The 23925-nt window shown below is 33.2% G+C and overlaps 1 protein-coding gene across 1 annotated transcript in view; it reads right to left on the bottom strand.

Moving 5' to 3' along the window:
* Nucleotides 1-1361: 1361 nt before the first annotated feature.
* The window catches only part of LOC126968591 (hemicentin-2-like), a 217764-nt gene continuing 195200 nt past the window's right edge, over nt 1362-23925 (bottom strand). Inside the window, exons 11-18 of the mRNA XM_050813600.1 lie at nt 16631-16792; nt 14121-14255; nt 12969-13169; nt 12234-12383; nt 7335-7452; nt 6424-6551; nt 2828-2937; nt 1362-1530 (exon numbers count right to left, since the gene is read on the bottom strand). Coding sequence (XP_050669557.1) covers nt 1420-1530; nt 2828-2937; nt 6424-6551; nt 7335-7452; nt 12234-12383; nt 12969-13169; nt 14121-14255; nt 16631-16792 — 1115 coding nt within the window. The 3' untranslated portion in view covers nt 1362-1419. The remainder of the gene's footprint in view (nt 1531-2827; nt 2938-6423; nt 6552-7334; nt 7453-12233; nt 12384-12968; nt 13170-14120; nt 14256-16630; nt 16793-23925) is intronic.

The following is a 23925-nucleotide window of genomic DNA, read 5'->3' as shown; positions in this document are numbered from 1 at the left end:
ATATTTGTTTAATTTACTAATATTTACAAATTGCGCCGCTTGGTCGCGTAATTCACTAAAGTTTTTATATTATTATATTATGTCTTAAGTTGATATTCTTTAGTAGAGTGTAGATAACTTATTAATGAATGTTCTTTAGATTATAATTTACATAGTTATTTGTTTGGGTTTCATCTAGTGTATGTTTACTAGTTTATTGTTAATATTTATATTTAAACAAATTAAAATCGATATATTAATATTGCTATATACTCACGGCTCATATAATATTACACAGTAATTATAAATTAATATATTTTCGCTATGAGTGAATATTGTAATATTCTTCTGAGAAATAAAGTTCTTAAATCGTAATTATGAATAAAAAAATTTTTAACAAAAAAACAACCGACTTCATAAACACTATTCTAAAAAAATAGATATAATATGCACTAAAGAGTATAAAAATAATTGCGTATTTTTATACAATCTAATTCTAGTTACGATTATTGTAATTTTTGGAATCGGTGTCCTTCCACCACGACCTGATCTCGCCTCTCGCCTCCTCACGACTGAAGCACATCTCACCTATAACTATATATGTAGTTACAAGCCTATCTTGGATGACACTGACTTCAAAAATTACAATAATCGTAACTAGATTGTATAAAAATACGCAATTATTTTCAATGCAGCAATGAACGTAAGTGCTTAATTGAAGAGTTCCGTTAACTTGCCATGGATTCCGTAATCAGAACCTAACTAAACTCTTACTAAACTATCTTCTTACTAAACCTTTGGATCGATATTGAGTTATTCATAAATTTATCATCCACTTTGTACACGTATGTATAGCAAATTTAAGACTTTTATGGTTTTCTCATGGATGCCATTATCAGATCTGGATCAAATACAATAGGATCACACGGGAAGTACCAGCTTTCAAATAAAAAAAGAATTATCAAAATCGGTTCACCCAGTCGAAAGTATTGAGGTATCAAACATAAAAAAAGAACATACCGACGAATTGAGAACCTCCTCCTTTTTTGAAGTCGGTTAAAATTTTTAGATTTTTTTCTCGTAATCTGCATTTCCCGGATATATCACGGGAGTGCTCAGAGGATTTGTTCGGGTTGATAACTTAGAGCATACTCATATTGAGGCCCGGCAACGTAACTTGTGACCCTTGGATGAACCATGGGCGCTTACCTCAGCATTTCCCATCACGGGTGCCTCTTACCTGTTTGCCGCCTTTTATATAAAAAAAACACGTTATTACTAATCTTAATAATTATAAGTGATTATGGTGAAGAAACAGAAACTCCATAATAGTTTTAAATAATATATTCATCAATTTTATTATTATTTACAACATTTTATCACAATTTTCACAGTCATTACATACAATATCTATACATTTTTTTTGAACTACTTCTAGGTCTATACACAACTCTCTGGTCCGGGAATCTCTTCAGCTATGAGATGCTCCCGTCTGCTTAATGTCGCTGTGCTGAAGGCTCTGCTCGATGTACTTTTCGGAGATGACAGCGACTAATGAAATAAATATTAATTACTATATATTATTTACAAGTTAAATTAGCACTTACTTATTACTTTATATTAATTTAGTAGTAAAATTAGCAATTACTAATTAATTTATGTTAATTTAGTACTTACATTAGTAATTACTAATTACTTAAAGTTAATTTAGTAGTTACATTAGTAACCATTAATTACTAAATGCTAATTTAGTAGTTACATTAGTCATTACTAAAAACTTTATGTTAATTTTGTAGTTACATTTGTAATTACTAATTACTTTATGTTATTTTAGCAATTGCTAATTACTTTATGTTAATTTAGTCGTTAAATTAGTAATAACGTTATGTTATTTTTGTAGTTTAATGACTGCTCGTGGTGGAGTCGTGGGGCAGGTTGTTACCTTCCCTAAGATATGTTCGAGGGAAGTGATTGCTAGTCTACGCGTCATGCTCGGGTACGGATACTGCTTGTGGTGCCTGCTAGGTCCTGTCTTCGAGGATTTTTATTGTTATATTAATAATATACCAATTTAAGTTGTAAGTTTTATTTAAGTTTAAATAAATAATTGCTAGCATAATACCTTTACTTATTTACATTGTATTGATCTGATGATGATATCTACCATACTCGTTACTCTTTTGACACTCAAATTTTTATGATTATTCATTTCTTTTTTCTTTTATTTTCACTTAGACAAGTAGTAATAGTAGTAGTGAATAATTATGGTTAATCACTTAACATTCGTTGTATAAAATATTATGTAGAATGCTGAAGCTGTAAATATAGATTTAAAAGAGTGATAATGAGTTTCTTGCGACTTCTTCTCATTAAAATTCAACTTTTCCAAAATAGTGGTAAAATCTGGAACTAAACGTTCATGTATTATTTCGACCTAAGTAAATAAATAATCTTTCTTTCTTTCGCAGAATTTTTGATGAGAATAATTTTTAGGAAGAATTCAAAAAGAGTAAATAAAGGTAACCTACTAAAGACACGCTGTACGTTTGTCTGTCTTTCATCGAACTGAAACTCATAAACCGAAATAGATATTCGGTAAAAAGCTTATTGTGAAATATATTTAAATAAGATAATTTGAATAATAAAATAAATAACCCCCACGCTGGCTTATAACTCATTTTTACGAATTAATTTATAAGTTGAGAATTAAAATCATAGATGTCAACAGTACCCATTACAATTTAAACCTAAATTCGTACTGTAAAACGTAATCTTCGTGAATACGTGGACAAATAAATGGATCACTGTCTATATTGAATAACAAAATAATAATAAAAAATATACTCACATTTCGTTGTTCCTGTGAGTTGGAACTTCGCTCACTAGCCCACTCATCATTCATGTGAAGAGTCCCATTTTTGACAGCATCCACTCCACTCCCGTTTCGAGGACAGGCATCTAGAACATTTTTAATATTTTGTCCATTTTTAAACGCACTCCACAAAAGTTTGTTTGATCATTTTTCATTTGTTTTATGTGTTCTTTTTTGCCATAACAATTATTTTATGTAATATACAAGCCGACGAACGTGTTCTAGTGATTTTACATGCAAAGAATTATTATAATATTTCATGTCAGTCACATTTTGTGTAGATCAAATACCGAAAATGATACAGGTTTTCTTTAGGCATCTAAATTATTACAAAAATACCAATACAGGCCCTAGATTTTAATGTCGGGCATTAGAATCTAGGCCAGTAAATATCCACATAATATTTAAATGTGTAAGAGTTGCTATTTCTTGCACAATATCATAATTTTACCTTTTTTCGTTAGCATCATCTTTTCGATACAAAAATAACGTAAATATTTTATTTCAGAATAACAATTATAATAAACATGCAAATCTTAGATCATTCATACGTGTAGATAGACTGTGACAGCTGCTAACAAATAGAAAAAAAATAGCAGTGAACTGTAAGCCTCTATTTTCAGCAAACACACGCACTGTAAATTAACATGTCTGACGTATCGCGCGTATCTGAAGACGTAGCTGTCATGAACACCAAAGTAATAAACCTGGCCTGTTGTCATGAGTTGCCTAACAAGTAGAGAATCTATCTAGACATAATATATTATATACGATGCAAATAGACGGAATTCATTAACTCGAATTTTTCTCAAAATTAATTTTTTTTTCATAAACAAATGGCAAATGTCACAACCAGGACACGTTCACAGCGTAAATCATTTTAATTTATTCCACTGAAAATGTTTTTAGACAATTGGCAACAGACAACTAAACTCCACGTAAAGCCGAAAGGAGGTTAAATGGGTCCTTATAACAAACCCCAAAAAAAAAAAAATTTCACTGATATGCAAACCATATTTCAGTAAAATTAAAGAGTAAATAAGCCACGAAGGAAAAGGCAAAAGATCTAATCTAAGTAAACCTAAACACCCTAAGCAGTCAGAAACGACTCATAGTGTGCTCCGCCTTGCTCAATACACAACCTCGCTCGTCTGGATATGGCTTGTGTGGCATTACGCGCCATCGTCGGTGTTATTGATGCGAAAACCGATCCAATACGCTGTTCCATCTCGGCAAACGGAGAAATACGCTCTGTCCTTCACATAACAGGTCGTAGCAAACATTAATGAAAAAAATAGAAAACCTATTAAAGTAGACAATTATTAGGTAAAAAAGGTACGTAGGCCTTTCTGTTTAATAATCTGGTTCCCTGACATGACAGTATACTAGGGTCGACAAATTTTTTTTACGGGGTATTTTGTAACACGTTGTATGGACGATATAAGACCGCAATAATTGAAGGTTTATAGCTCTACTAAAATACCTAAAGATAGAGTACTAGAAATATTTATAAATATTTTATAAACAGCAAACACCGCAAGTTAATCTTTCTCTAGGAAAATATTGCGAAGCCTCTGGGACTGTTTCACGTGAGTTTATTCCATGTTTAGAGTTTCAGATCCCAATGCGGAAACTTACGTGTTTTCATACTTATTCACTTTAAGAATCCATAGGAGATTTCGTATGTAGGATGTCTTTGATTCGTTTAAGAACAGCTTTGTAAATTCAATCGTTGAAAATTGTGCAGTTGCTATCATAAATTAAAATGCTGGAAACATTATAAAGTTTTGAAATAAATGTTGTAACGAGTAAGTACTTTCTGGTTCTATCTGTGATTTGAACGTAGAAGTATAAGTGTCCATGCGTCACTCTGACATTCTGTTTTCTTGCTTACAGGCTTATTACACCTGACTGAATTTAGTCGTCTTAATTCTTAATTACTGACTTTAGAAAAGAATAATCGCATTCAGCAAGCTTGCATCCTAAATTCAGAAGCAAGTGTGTTTTCTGACTGACTAAATCATTTAGAAGCCTAATTAGAAACGAATTCCGGAAGGTGTAATCGCATTTAGTTAGTACTGATTTCAGTCGCACGTGGGTCTTCGTGCGTGCAGGATGTATTTAAGTCTTGTTTTGTGTACCCGTATAAAAAAATTAGGGGCTGGGATATTAAAGAATTGAATTTTAAATCTTGATATGAATTTCCTGTTGCAATAAATCTTAGTGTTACGACCAATCTTTGTTTTGCACTTACTGTCACGTGGGATAGTAACTTGCTTTTTAATAAGCGGTGTCACAAGATTTAATAATTTGTTAAACGATCTCGAATCCTTTCCTTAATAATTTCTAAAGTCTGCTGGTTCTAAAACACCCACTATATTCATGTTTGCTAACTTTCCGCGCAGTAATTAATATTCTCTTTCACTCATGTTCTTCCTTTTCTTTACCAGGGCTAGGCAAGGCCAATTTTTTGGTCTAGAGCTATCCTCGTGTACGACATGTAAGTAACAAAATAGGACAGTGTGATCAGAAGCTTAAGCTTAAGCTAAGCTTATGTGTTTCTAATTTTGGTTCTGAATTTAGATGACTAAATTCAGTCAAGTGTAAGAACCGCATTAGTTGTAAGACTTCGTGGCTGTACAAAGCAATGATGTACGATTGGCTTTTTAGTGTTTCCATTACTACAACATTAAAATGTGCATTACTCAATTTACTACACATATAAACCCAAGTTACGAACTGGAAAACATGCTATTAAGCACTCCATGTACATTTTCTTTTTCACAAAAAATTTATTAAGTATTTAATTTGTATTGAAACGCTCGTCTACTGGACACTACAAGTAATTATACGTAAAAATATTTTATGCAATTTTAAGATATACGTCTTTGCTTTCCTAAGAAAAAAGTGTTGTAACAATTATTACTAATACCTTGACAACGAAATAGGCTTTTATCCGAGTTATGTCTTAATAAGAGTTCAAACCATATGACAAATCAGTGATGTTCAACAGTAAAAAAAATATGTATTGCACTCTGGAAGTGCAATTAATGCAGAAATGAAAATTTGAACATTAAACTGTGCATTTTTGAATATTTTGGAATGGTTAGGGAATAATTCCGCACTAATTGCTTATTTAAAAGTACTAACATTTTTGTAGTTAAAGACAATATTCATGTATTGCGCTATCGTAAACATAAATGACAATTTACTTTAGATTAAAAATTTAACACTTCAGAACTGTTACAATTATTTTACATAAAAAGTTATTCTCTCACAAAAATCAACTTTCATCCATAGTAAACTGTAAAATCAATTTCACGGCTGAGATTCAATCCCTCGACCTCTTAACTCAACCTTATGTTGAAGTAGCTGAGCTATAATTAGAAGTATAAATCTTTCATCTGCAAATTCAACGACTGCCTTACGAATTTTCGATCAGGCCACGTGTCCTGACGCGAGTTTAAAATTTTATACTCATCCCAAGAAAAGTGCTCAACGCCGCTAAAGAAGTTTTCACTTGAAAAATAGAGCACTTTACATAAATTAGAATGACATTGGAAATAAGTTACCTGTTGGTGGATTTAATATATCTGGTTGCTGTTGTTTGGAAGGTTTGAGCGTGTAAGCGACGACGTATTGTCCATCCCCTGCGTTCAACTGGAGTGCCGCCGACTGCTGCTTGTTCGGAGTACTCTTCCTAAAAAATCAACTCAACCCAATAGTTTATATTATATTAAAATATACTTAAGACACAACCCACTTGTACAGCCTGTAAGGGTTCATGCATCCAATATACGATACGAATACTTTATTTCTTATTACTTTTTATGAGATATTTAAAACGCTTTTTACCGTTGATATAGTTCAATATAATGAATGTAGCACATTCCAAGGATAAAAATGGTTTGAATTATTTATATTGTTCACTTTATTTTGACTTAATATCGAAAAACAACCTTTATTTTCAATGGAAAAAGGCGACGAAATACCTTGCATAGTTCGTTATTGGAACCTCTAGAATGTACACCATGAGAGCAATAGACAAAGTTTCAATAACCCGTAAGAATTTCTCAGACGTCGAGTACACAGGTCACAGATCTGCTACCGATGAAACCAAAAAACCACAGCAAAGGCTCGGCAAGTATGCAGAATAGCTTTGAAAGTATATACCTATACCTGCTTAATCATTCTGTTAAATGCGGCGCTCTATCACGCTCTATTGCTGTACCTATGTTGTTATGTTACCTTGGTACATTATTATTTATTAAATCCTTAAAACTTGATATGACTTACTTAGCACTCAAAAAGTTTTATATTTGGAATAACTTTACTTCGCGTTAATTAATAACACAGTTCTAGTTTAGCTTCAAGGGTTCATGTAGTTAATAATAATTACTTAATTTGTGACAATAATAGTACATTTTATTCTTTAGTTGATCCAGAATTTTAAAACTTTATTAGTTAAAAATATAAAACAAACCTTCTTTTTTTGAGGAAGTAACCTATAAAGGCTGCAGAGCTTGCACAGAAGAAAAACATGGATACGATCATCCAGAAAGCACCTTGCGAAACCCCCGCCATTGTACTGTGCACGCCATCTATGAAGAAAAAAATACAAATAAGATAGCTGGTCTCTCCATCCCTTAGCATTGTAGAGAGTATAAAATATATCACGGGGAGTGTTCCATAGAGTTATTTGTCACATCATCACATCACCAACCTGCCTGCCAATATGTGGCGATTATGGCAAAACCTCACAAATTAAAACATGACAGACACTGAAAGATTCCGGCTCCTAGTCCCCTGGGGCCCCGTTCCTGGTGGCCGCGGTAGCAGCCACATAAGCAAAGGGGCAGGGGCTGCTAAGAATCCCCATAAGATGGACCGACGAGCTGATTTTAGTTAAAAGTTGTTCATAAAATATATAATGACTTCATTACATTGTGATGTGAAATTATTGTTAAAAAATATTAATCGAGAACACGTGCACGTGCGACAAATACGGCCATACTATCGAAAATTAAGACATTCATGCTCGAGCTGTCGTATAGTACGGATTTCTCTGGTCACGTCGTTACGCTGCCCGAAGATTATGCCAAGGTTATCAAAATACTAGCGCAGTTTTCTTTCGATGATCCAATTATAAGTGATCAGCAACAAGTTAACAATTATGACGTCAGTAGCGCTTTTAAAAACAAATAGAGGGTTTTTACTTCATCATATAATGTGTCAAATTCAAAATTAAATTCTATTAAAAAAGGTGCTTACACGTAAATGTTAGCTTCGTATTCATTAATTGTTATGGTTTCACTTAATATAACGGCAAACAATAATAACTCAACAATAGTCGCTTATTTGTTCGATAGTAACAATTTAAATAATAATATCTATTACAATTTACAATTATGAACAGCTCTGTGTATTTTCGGTACGGCATATAATGCACTGAATTGATAGTTTATTATAATGTATCCATCCTTAATAATCCATGACAGAATAGTATATAAGGGTATATTATTTATTTAGAGCTTTATTTCCTTGCATGTATACATTTAGGTATTTACTTATAAATTGTATTTATTAGTATGAGTTATTTTATTTTAATTGAAGTACTTATTTTGTTAGTATTATTATATATTATTTTCGATATAGGCCTTTTTCCTTTAGCCTAGCTTAGTAAAAGTCTACTCCATTAATTTCTTTCGTTCCTGTCTCTTGCAATTCTTGTCCACATATTTCCTGCTGTTTTTACTATATCATTACTCCATCTCTTATTAGGCCTGCCTCGATTTCGTTTCCTATTCATAGGGTACCAGTTCATTACTACTTTGGACCTTTATGATGGTATTATTTAACATCAATTACTTATTGTAATACAATATGTTTGTAAATGTTTTTTTTTTTTGAAAATAAGCGTCAAGATGAACTGGGCGTTCAGCTGATGGTAATGAAACCCAAAAATTCTGAGTGGCACTACAATTCTGCTCGTCACCTTGAGACATAAGATGTTAAGTCTCTTTTGCCCTGTAATTTTACTAGCTACGGCGCCCTCCAGACCGAAACACGATAATGTTTGCACATTACTGCTTCACGGTAGAAATAGGCGCCGTTGTGGTACCCATAATCTAGCCGGCATCCTGTGTAAAAGAGCCTCCCACTGGTAAGCCTTCACTTGTGAATATATTAGTAACAATATTTAAATAACGAAACTCTACTTAAAATCATTACAAGTAACGAACTGTACACATTGTGTAAAACTACTATATCTTAAAAGTGGGGGGTTGTAATTGGACCACTGATATATGAATCATTTTCTGCAACTAAAGAACTTTTTTGCTAAAATTCCAGTAGCTCCGAATACGGTTACCTTCCATATGCGGTTGTCTCGTTACACCCGAAGTGTGTTGTGGTTTTCCCAATGGTAACATTTTCATGATAGATAGGCTTTTATACTTATATTTAAAAGTGAAACTTGCATACTAAATTATCTGATGTAAAGTGATCACCGCATAATTAAAGTAACACAAGACCATTTTCGGTAGCAAAGTTGGGTATTCACGTTTTTGAAGATATTATGTATGTCGCATCGCCTGGAAAACATGGCGAAATAAAATTCATTCCCACTTGGAATGCACGGGTCATCTGCTATAAGATGACCCGTACACAGTACCGCTCACATATATATATTTATATACGTATACTTATGTAACACCAGAGAAACCGCAGAAGTACTGCCCATCTCTTAATAAGGCAAGGCATAAAAGGCATTAATTATTTTCTCAAAATTGATATCTTTGGAATTATTTTTATGTCATCTCTAATATACTAGATACTACTAGCAGTACGGAAACAAAGGGCGCTCTGAGAGAGAAGAAGTGGCGCAAGAGACTCTCCCAGAATCCTTTTACAGCGCTCTTTTTAATGAAATAAAGAAATTTAGTTCAGTGTAGTACACGCTTATTTTAAGAATACCCACGTCGTATCACATAATTTGGATGGGTGACTGAAACGAAATCACAATAATTGCCAGCACAATAGAGATGCTTAAACACCCACTACCCTAGGACCAAGTGTCTCGGAATCAACTGATACACAAACTCAAATGATGAATGATTTAAAAACCAAATACCTATTAGCAATAAATTTTTATTTCAAAGATAACACGAAAGTTCCTTTAAGAAATACATATAGCTCCAGATGCGTGAGGGAGGGAAAGTTAATGGTTCCAAAGGTTAAAAATTACTACGGGAAAAGTAAATGAATATGTGGTGCCGGTCATATAAAAAGAAAGAAAGAAAGAAAGATGAAAGAAAAGTTTATTCATGACGATAGTACAATAAAACATAAAACAAAATTGAGAAAAATTATCTAAACGTCACAAAGTGGTCCCAACTCAGCATATTTGCTGGTTTGAAAACCAGAGCTGGTCTTCCGTTGGGCCATTTGGTGACGTCGCCTTAAAGATAATTATTATATAGTAATAATAAATATACAACGGAAAGCGTGGCTGAGGAGTGTTTCTAAACTTAAAAAAATGCAGCTAAATTAAAAATTAGCTGTTGAATGGCATTAAATAACTTTCACTAACTATTGTTCAATGGTACTCAACAATGATACATGATAATTTAGGATAGCTTATGTAAATCGTTTCTTTCTTCTAATAAAGTTTATTTAAAGGTTGGTAGTGGTAAAGTATGTACACATAATTAAATGTTTTTAAGCGCAATAACTTCCCAAGTAACTGTTAAAGTTTGGCAAGATATATCTATAAGTTAAAAGTGTATTTATTAAATTTAAAATAAAAAATGAGATATAATAATAATTATGCCATTTGCCGTCGACGACGTAGCTAAAAAGATGTTTAATCGTTCCATAGAAAGGCGTCAGATTATCAATAAATTCACATTCTAAACCATCTTACCCGTGACTAAGCCACCAGCACTGAACGCAACGGTTGCATTTAAATCGAAAAATACTTTGAAAATATATAAAATAAGTCAATTCTAACAAAGACTGGCCATAAATACTGTTACAATTAAAGAAAACATTAGTATTTGAATTTAGAACATGCCTGTGATTCCTTTATAAATCTAAAAATATTCATGATGTTTATTCATTTTCCCGCCAATCTTTGTTAAATTTTGATAAGGTTGATATTGTAGAGCATGGAATTGCTTTGTCAGTGTTTGTGTAATACAAAGTAAGTATGGAGTCAAATGCAATTTTGTACACTCTTCATCCTTTGGCAATAAAAAGTGCTTTATCAAATAATATTTAAACCGAATCGTCCACTGGGTTCCGTACTAAAACTCTTTCAATTGAACGATACGAGACGTCAATCTTAAATTTTGCAATAGGTTCCTTAAAATTTGTAATTCAACAACCTTCTTACTCTCACAATATCTTATTTTTGGTATTTAAATAAGCATCCAAAAGGATCGCAATCAAAAGTGTTTGATGATATTTTCAACTTGAGTAGGAGGTAGTTGAGTAATTTTCTTATCAAAATAACGGAGGAGACGAGCCAAACGTTCAGCTGATGGTAATTAATACGCCCTGCCATTACAATGCAGCGCTGCTCAAGATGATTGAAAACCCAAAAATTCTGAGCGGCACTACAAATGCGCTCCCCACCATAAGACATAAGATGTCAAGTCTCATTTACCTAGGAATTTCCCTAGCTACGGTGCCCTTCAAACCGAAATACTGATATCAAAAACTCCGGAAAAAAGAGTCGTATGAGACAAAGAGACCGACAGATGGATATATGGATAAAGAAAGAATAAGGATTTCTCCTTTCTAGAAGTGTACCTAATACCTTCAAAATGGTTACAGAGAAAGAACCTTTGTACTCAAACAGGTAACTAAATAAGAACTAAGGATAATAGAATAAATAAAAAAGCATCGGTAGTGTAAATTGGAAAATTGCTGACTTGGTTCGTTGCTCGACCATCTTTGATGCTAGTATGGGCCGCGGTGATCACATATAATCAGCTAGCAGTGGGAGGCTCCTTTGCACAGGATGCCGGCTAGATTATGGGTACCACAACGCCGCCTATTTGTCGTGAAGCAGTAATGTGCAAGCATAATTGTGTTTCGGTCTGGCGCGTAGCTATTGAAACTTAACATCTTATGTCTCAAGGTGACGAGCGCAATTGTATTGCCGCTCAGAGTTTTTTGATTTTTCAAGAATCCTGAAGGGCACTGCTTAGAAATGGGTAGGGCCTATCTATTACCATCAGCTGAACGTCCTGCTCGTCTCGTCCCTTACTGTTATAAAAATACAATCATTATTATTTACAATACAATTATTTCTATGATCGTTTTGTGCTCCTCTTCCATAAAAAATAATTAAATTAATTGAATTTCAATAACTTACCAGTTCTTCTTTCAGGGTCTTGATATGCAAGTGCTTGTAGCATAATCCTCTCCGACACACCCTTGTCATTTCTCGAATGTACTGTCAGTTGCAGCGAGTTACTACTTGACCAAACAACTCCAGCAGGTATTAAGAAAATGGCCACGCCATCTGAACATAAATAAACAAAAATCATTATCATCAAAATTCATCATGAAATTACTTATTTAGATGACTGTTTAATATTTACCATATGTATACTATTTACTAATATTTATGGAGATTTCTCTGAATTACATAAATAAAATATGTAGAATATAATAAAAAAAAAATATATATTTTTTGAAGCGTTAACCCTCACTTCTGGGGTTAATTACACAAATTAAATTTGAAAACAAATTTTTAAAATGCGCGGGACTCGAACCAGCGACCTTTCGGGTTCTGGGCGAGCGCTCTTGCGCTGAGCCAACCATTCGAGCGACGTTTCGTTCATAAATCTTGTATATGTCTTGCTCAACTCTTAGGCTGCGGCTTCATCTACAGCTTCTACTTTACAGTTGATAACCTGCTCAACCCTAATATTTGCATATCAGAAAACTATATTATGTTTATTATAATATTGATATATTATAATGCAGCCAATTATATTATAAAAGAAATGAAATAGTTATAATCCAAATCCTCGTAACAATAAACTAAACTCTATAACAGAAATAAAGCGAAACCTTTCGGAGCTTTCAAAGCTATTATACTTACTGGTTTCATTAGCAGTAACATTAAATCTCGTAATACCACTGACGGAGTCCAAAGCTTCTAAAACTAACAGTTGCGGTAATCCTCCGTCATATCCTGTGGTGCACTTCACAACGAGATCGCTATCATCCTGCCTCGTATCATCAATCCAATTAGAAGCGTTGCCAATTAGTATAGAACAATTTCTTGGTGGCGCGGGTCGGGCTAAACAGAAACATGAAAGAGTTCATGTAAGTAAATGTATCATTTGCGATAAGTAAAAATTGGAAAATTATATTAAATCAATCACATTATATGTATTTATATATTTTAGTAATTATTTGATTTTAAATATAAGTTTACATCAAACACATTGAATTATTTATCTAGTTCCTTGAATAATATAAAAATCCTAACAACAATAGATAAATACATATTTTTTACACCTTTGGTCCAAAGAAATCCACGCAGATAAGTTGTGGTGTATTGTGCAAATAGCGCTGTAGAAAATTTTATTTAATTACAAAGAAGGAACCCAAAATAAATGACTCCTTCCCTCATACACTGAAAATTTCCTTAATTTCCTTTTCATTAAGTCCTTGGACCTTTGTTTTCTAATGGATACTTTGATTTAAATAAGTCTTAGATGATTTATACGTGTAGATAGAGTCTCTTGCTGTTAGACAACCGATAAAAACAGGCCACGAACATAGTGTACGTGACAAGTGACAAGATGTGACGTTTTACACTCGCGATTTGTATGATACTTTGTGTTAGTATGCGTCAATTATTTAAAATAGTGACAAAGGTTTTCACAGCTATCACAGTCTATCTCGGCGTATAAATGTTTTAAGAAATAAGTATATGTTACACAAATTTCTCAATTAATATTATAAAATTTCTTCTGTTTTGTGTGCGTACGGGTCACTTTATGGTGTTCAGTACCATATGTTGTCCCAGAGGAATCACAGGAGCGTTGCCAGCCTTTTAGAAAAGTAGACGCATAGGTACCCATGTCGTATCGTCCTAGAAACACCGCACATGGAAGCTCATTCCACAGCTTTGTTGTATGTGGAACAAAGTTCCTTGAAAACCTATTTTATTAACGCTTGGTAAACTTTTATGAGGGAAAGTCATTCGTAATTTATTTCGCAGTATTGCCTCCATTTGACTTACCAGCGGGTACAATTTGAAACACGCAAGGCTGTTCTTGACGACCAACTGTGTTGGTTCCTCTGCAAGTTAAGGCGCCATAGTCCCTCTCACTCGCCGGAGTATAACGCAGTTCACTTGTGCTGCCATTCACTGTATCTACAAATTTATTTTTTAAGGTTTTCTTCGTGTTGTGATCCAAATATATACACAGTATTTTCTATGATAACGCGAGTGTTACACATTTAAATAAAACACTTTTTATAGGATTAAGACGCGTGTAATTGTAACTGTGTTTTTACATTAGATTTGGCGTAAAAGTTTTTATTATTAGTTTTGACCCTTATGACCTTTCCAGATCCCGTTTTCAGGGGAATTGCGGTTGACAGAAGTCAAAATAGTATTTTTCATAGGTACTTCTCTAGTCGGTCTTTATAAAGTTTAGCAGCATTTGTTGCCTTGAAGGTGGTATTTGCTAATGATATCTGTCTACCATTTTTTGCCAAAAACGATCTGATTTTTGGCAAAAATTACTGACAGTATCTTCTTTTTTGGTATGTTGTTTGAGGTTTTAATTTATAGATTACTGGATTCCAGGAATTGGTTGAAGCGCCACTCTTTTACATCAAGAAGACAGCTTCAACGTTTAAGAAATTAGTTTAATAACAACAAAATGTCTTACATGACTAAAAACAAATCTTAAAACAATTTAAAAACCATAATAGTTACTGAGTATATTAGGCGCATCAGTCCACACACTCTGTAAATGAACAAAGGTATTATGCGAGCATTATGTTAACAATTAAAAAGATATTCTGAAAATGAAGTAGATAACAGGATCATACAGTCACCTCAAGTGGAGCCCGGTCACGAGCATGACGCATGAACCAAACATCGCCTTCCTCAACCATATCTTATAAAATAGACGAAACAACCCGGCCCACGATGCCACCAATATATTAAAGCATACCAACTTGAAATATTTATATAGATTTTTCTGCCCGCATATTTGTATGAGATAAATGAAGTGAAAAATAAAAACACAATATAATTTGGAGATATATAATAATTTACGTACAATAAAGATGAAATAAGAGAATGTAATTGCGTTATTACTTAACAATTATGTTCTGTTATCCAAGATCTTAAGCGAGATCGTAAAATACCTCTGTATATTTAACCCCTTATTCATAATGATCCGCTAACTTTAAATAGCCGCTTAGGAGCGTTTTTTCTCATTCTGACTTAGGTCAAAAGAAGAAGACAGAGTGAGAATTAGCAATGCTTTAAGAGACCCCGCAAACTGCAGACTTTTGATCGGCCGATAGTTTGGTTGGTTTCTTAATCAGTATGAAGATGTATGAGAGTGCGCACATTATAACGATTCGGTATTGGCCGACAAAAAAGTTTGATGGGCTACACGATTGCCTTCAAACTGAACCGTCAGCAAACTATCGGCCGACTGTCAAATCAGTACAGCGCTCTTCTAGGCGCGCACACCACCGATTGTTTAGTCGGCCAGACTCATCAATATATCATCGGCCGACTTAAAACTAATAGCGAGTCGTCCGTAAAACTGTCGGCCGATAGTTGTCTAGTGTGCGCACTCACCACAGACCCAACTGTTTAGTCCGGCCAGTCTGCGCACTTAACAGCTGAACTCAACCAAACTATCGGCCGATCGAAAGTCTGCAGTTTGCGGGGTCTCTAAGTTAGCAGACTATTATGAATAAGGGGGTTAATGTTTAAGATCATTATGAAATTTGTTTAATTGCTTAGATAAAATACTTTTTAAAGGATTAAAATGCGTGTAACTATAACTATATTTTAACATTACGTGTTTGCGTTACATATTTATAAATATTTTTTATATTGATATCCCTCTCTTTAGGGATTAAATATACAAATTTAATTTGTACCTAAATTAATGGATGATGTGGGACTAGAACCCACGTGTAAATGTGAATCATGATTTAAAAGAGTGGCAACGAGTTTCATGCTACTTCTTCTCATTAGCTCAACCCATTACGAAGTAGCAGTAGATTCAATAAGATTTTTTTTTGACATTCATAAGTGTCATTTCCGTCACCTACATGAATAAACTGGTTTTGATTTAATTTGATTTGATTTGTCTTGGATTCCATCCAAACGCTCTTACCAACTAAGCCTAATTTGAATATTTAATCCCTGAACAAAGGGCTATCATATAAAATGACAAAACTATTAATATTGTATTTAACACGACGTTTCTCGTTTTCCGACATGTAACTTTTACGCAAACACCTACCCCCTTATTCATTATTATAAATAGTTTGCTAACTTAAAGCATTGCTAATTCTCACTCTGTCTACTTCTATTGACCTAAGTCAAAATGAGAAAAAGCACTCCTTAGCGGCTGTTTAAAGTTAGCGGACCATTATGAATAAGGGGGTTAAAGTTAAAAACAGTTACAATTACACGTTTTAATCCATTAAAAAGGTAATTTATTTTAATATGTAACGTTCGCGTTAATCAAAGTAAAATATTTTAATTACCATATCTAGCAGGAGAGACGTTGAAACTTTCACCACTGTTGTTGAATTGCCACAAGAATGTGACGTCGGTGGGGTCAGCATGAACAGCACACCGGACGTGGAGTGACTCATCTAGAGCAGCACCGACAACTTGAGGTGATGAAAATCCACACACTGGTGCATCTGTTTGCAATATAGAATCATTAACACTTACATAATTTTTACAATACAGACCGCCAGTTGCACAAAGCAAACTTTAAAGTTAATGTCTCGTTACAATTATTATTAATTTATGCAACTGTTGTGTAATAAGGGGTATTAAAACACGAATGTGGATTTACCTCACGAGGTGAAGCCGAGTGTGATAATAGTATCACATGAGTGTTTAAATACCTAATTATCAATAGTTGCATACAAGACTTTATCGACACCCATAATATGAATCCTCTATAAGATTCTGAAACTGTTAGCTTACTGCTAACATTAAAACAGCCAGTCCTAGTAGTAACCTTATATCATCCATTACTGATTATATACAAATAAACTAAGTATTAATGAAATAATTATTTATTTTAGTAGTAATTTACATTTTGTTTAGTGCAATAATTAAAATTCACATGAATATTATGTTGTTTTGCAACTTTTAAAATGAATCGCTCATTTTTTGTAAACAAAGCAATAATAATATCTAAGAAAAATGGCGGTGATTCGAATAACCTATTTTTTTTACGGCGCACGACGTTCTGTCAGTGTGAAACGCGCGTAAACGAAAATGTTCTTTTTTTGAAATTCATACAGATACCACGCATCGAGCAATAAGAATGTGGCTGTCTGTTAAAACTCTTTGAGCATGAAGGGATTGAAAAAAAAATAGGAGTGTTCTTATGAAATTCAGTAGAACATTACAACACTCGTTTGGATGCTGTAATGGTTATTAGAACAGTGGGTGTTTTAATGTTGGCAATAAGCTAACTGTTTCAGAATCTTTAATATAGGATTTAAAGCATGGGTGTAGATAAAATATAATACCGTTACTTTCTTTTTCAGTTTTACAATTAATTAGTTTTTAGTAGAAATTGTTACAGCATCTCTATGAAAATATATAATTTATTGCCTAATGAATTTAAATATTTACCTTTCAAAGTTTTTAAAAGAATACTGCATCAGTGATTATTGAATAAGTGCTTCTATAGTTTAAATGAATTTTTCAATACAAAATGAATTATTATGAATAAGTCTATTTGATAATATTATGTAAATTATTTACTTTTATGACATTGTATTTGTTAACATTATACATATGTTCTAAATGGATAATTATATAACTTACGTCTTATATTGTAATATCATTAAATTTTAATTTTATAAATATTAATGATTGCATTGTAAAATCCGACATATTTCAGTATAACAGTAGTGTGTGGGTATTTAGACAATTTTATAACATACTAGCTGACTCAACAAACGTTGTATTGCCGATATTAAAATCGCGATACAAAAGTAACTGTTGAACGTAGATGGGTGAAAATTTGAAGCTGTATGTATTTTTTAATGCTGACTCATAATCAAACAAAGTTAAAAAAAGGTCAATTAATTAAAAAAAAAATCGTGTGGACCACCCTTAACATTTATGGGGATGAAAAATAGAAGTTGTCCGATTCTCAGACCAAATTCTTGAGAATCGGTCACGCCGTTTCGGAGCAGTTCAATGTTTAACACCATGACACGAGAATTTTATATATTAGATCTTGCATGTCAATTGACGATACATATTGGATTAATTATCAATAATATTATGTTAACATCTTAAATACAATGTTTCTTGCAAATAAAATTTCATTTCATTTCAAAGATAGCATGTGGTATAACGACACATTAAATATAATTATGCTTTCTGCAACTGGCGGAATATCAATTAAATAAATATAATGAAGAAAGCTATTTCTATTTTTTATTTAAGGGTCGTGACATACAACACCTAATAAAATATCAAAAAACTTTTTTTCTCGCATGTTTCTACTAAAACGTGTTTATTATATTATCATAAGAAGCACTCTCCGAAAATACGAATTTGGAGTGATATCTACAAACGAATTTCACGTTGATCTTGTTGTAGGCAGGGGCTAGTATTGTTATAAATCTGAACTTATAAATTGTATTTTCCTACAGAAAATTAGAAAACTATTTTTTTTTTTTCAAATTAAGAATTATTGCAAAAATTATTCAAGTCATGGACGCTTTGACATATGTAGAATAATTGTACACGTATACCCTTAACCAAACCTACTGTCACACGTTCTGGGGGTGTTGGATAGATAGCTCGCCTATGAACTGAGAACACCCACCCTCACGCACGCATGCATGCAAACACACCCTAGCATGAATTTACATACACACACACACACACTCTCTTCCTCTTACACATACACTGACAACCTTTCTCTCTCATACACACACTTACACACATTTTCCTTTATTTTTTGTGATATAAATATAAAAGTACCCAAATAGTTATTTAAACCAAAACCTTTTATTATAAATTTTTCTTTTTGGAGAGCTTTTATGACGATTTTTAAAAGTGGAATCCTGGTAACCAGTAACACAGGTATTTTATTGCCTACCACAGGCACCAGCGATCCACAACCTAAACTTTTGCGTACCCTGTATTTAAGCTGACAATATATATAATTTTGGTAGTCGGTGATAAAGGTATAATATTATTATAAAAACAAAAAAAAATATATAATTCTGTTGCCCTAGATTTTCTTATTTCTATTTGAATGAACAAAACTATTAAACGTGAAATAATACTAAGATCCTGTGACCAGCATTGTAACAGTAACCGATTATAATATTAGATCAAATCAAAATAATTTCCAACTAACAAGAGTTGTTCCCTAATAACTTATCCTATACGCTAATGTCGGTTACCCAATATCCATTACGAGGTGGATTGCTAAAATGTGGTTAGTACTTTAAACATTGAATATGTTGGATCGCGGATAGAGTTACTATTAACCATGTTGGAATTATTTGGGTACGGCATCATCATATGATAAAATTTAAAGATTATTATAAGTGAGTAAAATACCTTTTAATATTGAATAATAACATTATTATTAACACGATTTCTCATGGTATTGTGTTATTGAATATTTGGAGAATATTTGATCCAATTGCCTGAACTGAAATGGCTTAGAATATATTATACTAGCGTACATTCTAAGTTTTGACAATCAAAATCAGTTACAATAGATTCGCTAATCTTTTCTATCTTGCTGTCTCAGTTAGAAATTTTCTTCCATCTCGCATGCTCTGTTTCTCTATACGCCGGTATATTTTGAGTCTATGGTCACGATGGAATTGCGGTAGCAGCGAGAAGCTTATTCTATTCACCTGACGCATTATTTGCTTCGGTCTTTGATGCACCAATGACAAATATTGCCAATTTTTTATTGTAACTATTTTTTATTAATAATAATATGAAGGTAAAAAAATGAATCGACCATTTGTTCAAGATTGCCGGAATTCGTTGGATGGGGGCAGCGCAGGACCAAACGTTATGGCGATCTTTGGGGGTTGCCTTTGTCCAGCAGTGGACGTTTTCCCGCTGAAATGATGATGATGAAAGGTAAAGTATGATTTGGATAAGGTGGTTTGTTAGTGCAAATATTCCCAAGCGCTGTTTGGCCTTATTCCTGTTGCCAAATTTCACCTTCGCATGACCTAGGTTATTTCCTCGCCATCTGAATATTTAGTCTTCCTCCTCAGTGTGATGACGTGAGTCTGAGCGGAGCGCGATGTTATGACGTCACGCGGGCGTTACGACAGACACACACTCGTATCTTTTAACGGTATAACCATGAGCTCATCATGGATTCAAGGCTAATATAATAATACCATATTCCTCATTAAAGTACTTGTAGGTGCTTTTTGATTTATATGGCCGCCTCAAATGCCATGAGATGTATTGGCAAGGCTGAATCATTTGCAGTTTATTACGGTTTTTAGTAGGTGTTCGGCTAATGCCGACTTTATAGGATAATTATATTTTACTACAGTAAAATGTTCCTGCGATCTGAAATTTTTTTAATCTGCTCAACATATGTACTGCCACCAGTTAAGTTAATACATTTTTTATGGAATAGGAGGACAAACGAGCGTACAGGTCACCTGGTGTTAAGTGATCACCGCCGCCCACATTCTCTTGCAACACCAGAGGAATCACAAGAGCGTTGCCGGCCTTTAAGTATGTACAGACCGACAGATAATAAATGTCTAAAAACTGAAATGATAATGTTCCAAAATATTATTTAACTTGCTGACTCGACATACGATGTTCTGTTTACAGTAAAAAAAACTTTAATAGATTTCGTAAATTCCATTTTTAGCTGACCTCTATCTACACCACGAAAGGAATATTTCCTGAGATATAGTATTCATTGAGAATAACTCGAGTTTTAGCGTTTTATGCTTAAGCTGAGTATCTTTGCCTCCCTTGAAAGAAATACTTTTATAGTTAACTGAATTAAATACAGTGTACTTACTTAAATCTTAGGTAAGAAAGGCGGGGATTTGTTTTCATTGCAAAGAACAATCACTAAAGAGAACCATCCCTGGATTTTTTCCACTTGCATCAGCCGTTCTTACAGACATTATTAATGATACTCTTGACCTAGGCCCAATTCAGTACATTCTCGATTGGATTGTAAAGTAAATCAAAATTTCAAGACGTAAAAATACTATTTATCATTCAACTAACGATAGTGTGCAGTCAATGTTTACTTATAATATACTTTATTGTAAAATAATATTTTTATAAAATCAACATGTAAAAGTTCGTTTGCATGCAAAAGTTAGATGAATTATGTTCATAATTCATTGGCAATTTGTTACAATTATAATTATTTTACACAAACAAAATTTAAAAACAAATTTTATGAACGATGCTGGACTCAAACCCTCTCGCGATTCGTGCGAGTGCTATTCCACTGAGCCAACCGTTCGAGTAACGTATCGTTCATAAATCTTGCATATGTTTTGTTCAACACTCAGGTTGTGGCTTCATCTACAGTATCTACATTACAGTTGATAGCCTGCGTAACCCCAATATTCGTATATTAGGAAATTGACTTGAGATGTCGCTCTTGCAAATCTAAAAAAATTTTATGTTTTAAAGTGATCAGCCTCAAAAGTGAGAAGAAAAGTGTATGTGAAAATAATTGTATTTGTTTTTTTAAAAGTAAAAATTACACAAATAAAATTGATAATTTATGAACGATGCGGGACTAAATTTTGTTTATAAATTTTATTTGCGTAATTTTTACTTTAAAAATAACAAATACAATTATTTTCACATACACTTTTTCAAAAGACTAGCAACACTCCAGTAATGCCTCTGGTATTGCAGGACAATGTGGGCGGCGGTAATCACTTAACATGTAACCCAAAAAACAACAAACATTAGTTATAACAAGTATTAGGTAGGAACATTAGGTATCGGTAAACAATGTGGCATGGACACCTTCAAGAAAGCATTCAAATTTCTATTCTCATGTAGACCCGGTTGCTACACAACACATATTACACTTTTTGATATTAAGTAAATCATTACCATCGCTTTAGAAACAAACGAGCAGCATGAACCGACAGCAAAATACTTTTAAAACGATTATTTTATGTAGCCATTATTGAGATCAAATATACAATGTGTTAAAAAGAACTCGTACATATAGATGTGTGTGAAATATACATAAATTAACATGAAATAAATAAACGCTTTATCGGTGTGTTCCACATTTCAAAACCGTAATAAACCTATCGAGATTGTAAACTTACCCTCTTTACATACGAAAACACAGTTGTGGATTTCTAGCCCGTTATCTTGATTTCCATTTCAACCGCCCATCTTCATCGAAACGATTACCTAACATTATCATAGCTTCAAAACGTCGGATGTGACATATAACAATGAAGTGTCACTACGTACTACGGGTATGAGTTACGGGGTAATAAATATCGATATGACTGCGAGTAGGTATTCAAATGATTGCGGTCGGATCGACGTACCGTTTCCTTCCGCTGCAGACCGGCAGAACAGTAATTACCTTCGAGGAAGGCGTTGTCGGCAGTAAATCATCGAAATTATTGCCTAATATTACTACGATTCGCCGGGAACTAGCAATCTGCTGTTTGTGGCTACACTTTAATTCATAGAGCTTTGTTTTAGTTTGCGCGACCGGAATAAATTTCCTTTCAAAACCCGTTTTGTGTCATGTTGCGGCTGCAGGTAATGCGCGTTTAATGTTCTTGTATGGTTTTCAGCGCTGAATGGATATTAAATACTAAATTATAATTAAAATGAATACTTTCTTTAAATATTATTTAGAATCAGAAAAGTGTGTGTATGCTTAAAGAATTCAGAAATTGAAGCATTGGTAATTCTTACAGAAGATAAATAGTTTGTAAGTGACTCACTATCAAATTTTTGTGCTTATCAATGAACTAATTACAATGGATCCTATTCAGATATATCCTAGAGACTCCGTAGGTTTTTAAAAGAATTTAGACATTCTTTTTTAAAATTATTGAGCTGTTTTTATCAAAATATCTTATAACTACTGAAGTTACAAGTTTGGTAAACCTAAAGATGTATTTATACGGGGTTTCATTCCATCCATTTAATTATTTGCCTCTGCGAAATCGATAATGTTATGATGATATTATGGATGGATGGATGGATTAACTCCGATGTATAAGGATGGCGCTCAGTGGGTCCTTTAAAAAATACTTAATATTACTGCTGAATTAGATTTAGTTTTGAAAAGAGTTAATACATATTAATATGTAGGTACTTATAGACTGATTGATTTACAACTTCAGTTAAATCGACAGACTGACTGGGCGACGTTGCTATAAGCTAGAAATAGAATTGAATACACTGGTGAAAATATACTGGTGAAAAGCTATATTCCTATCAAGTCTGTGGTAAGAGCTTCTATCGATCTTATTATTTGAAAATACACAATAGAATACACTTAATTGAAAGCCATATTCTTATAACCTCAGTACATACATGTTGTGATTTTCGCATTGAATGCAGTTTTACTTGACTAATTCCTCTTACTACATTTAAACAGAACACATTGTGGGGACGCATTCTAAAAACATCAGTGACATAATTTTTCCCAAACGTGCTGCATGAATCATAACTTAAAAAATGGTTGATACACATAAAACTGAAAGACTTCCAGATAAAGATACAGCAATTTAGAAAATAAATATTTTTTTCGATGATTGCGCCCAATCTTATTCAA

This window comes from Leptidea sinapis, chromosome 16 (assembly GCF_905404315.1).
Source record: "Leptidea sinapis chromosome 16, ilLepSina1.1, whole genome shotgun sequence".
In the NCBI taxonomy this organism is placed as follows: Eukaryota; Metazoa; Arthropoda; class Insecta; order Lepidoptera; family Pieridae; genus Leptidea; species Leptidea sinapis.
The sequence above is the reverse complement of the archived record's forward strand: the minus strand, read 5'-3'. Positions and strand labels throughout refer to the sequence as shown.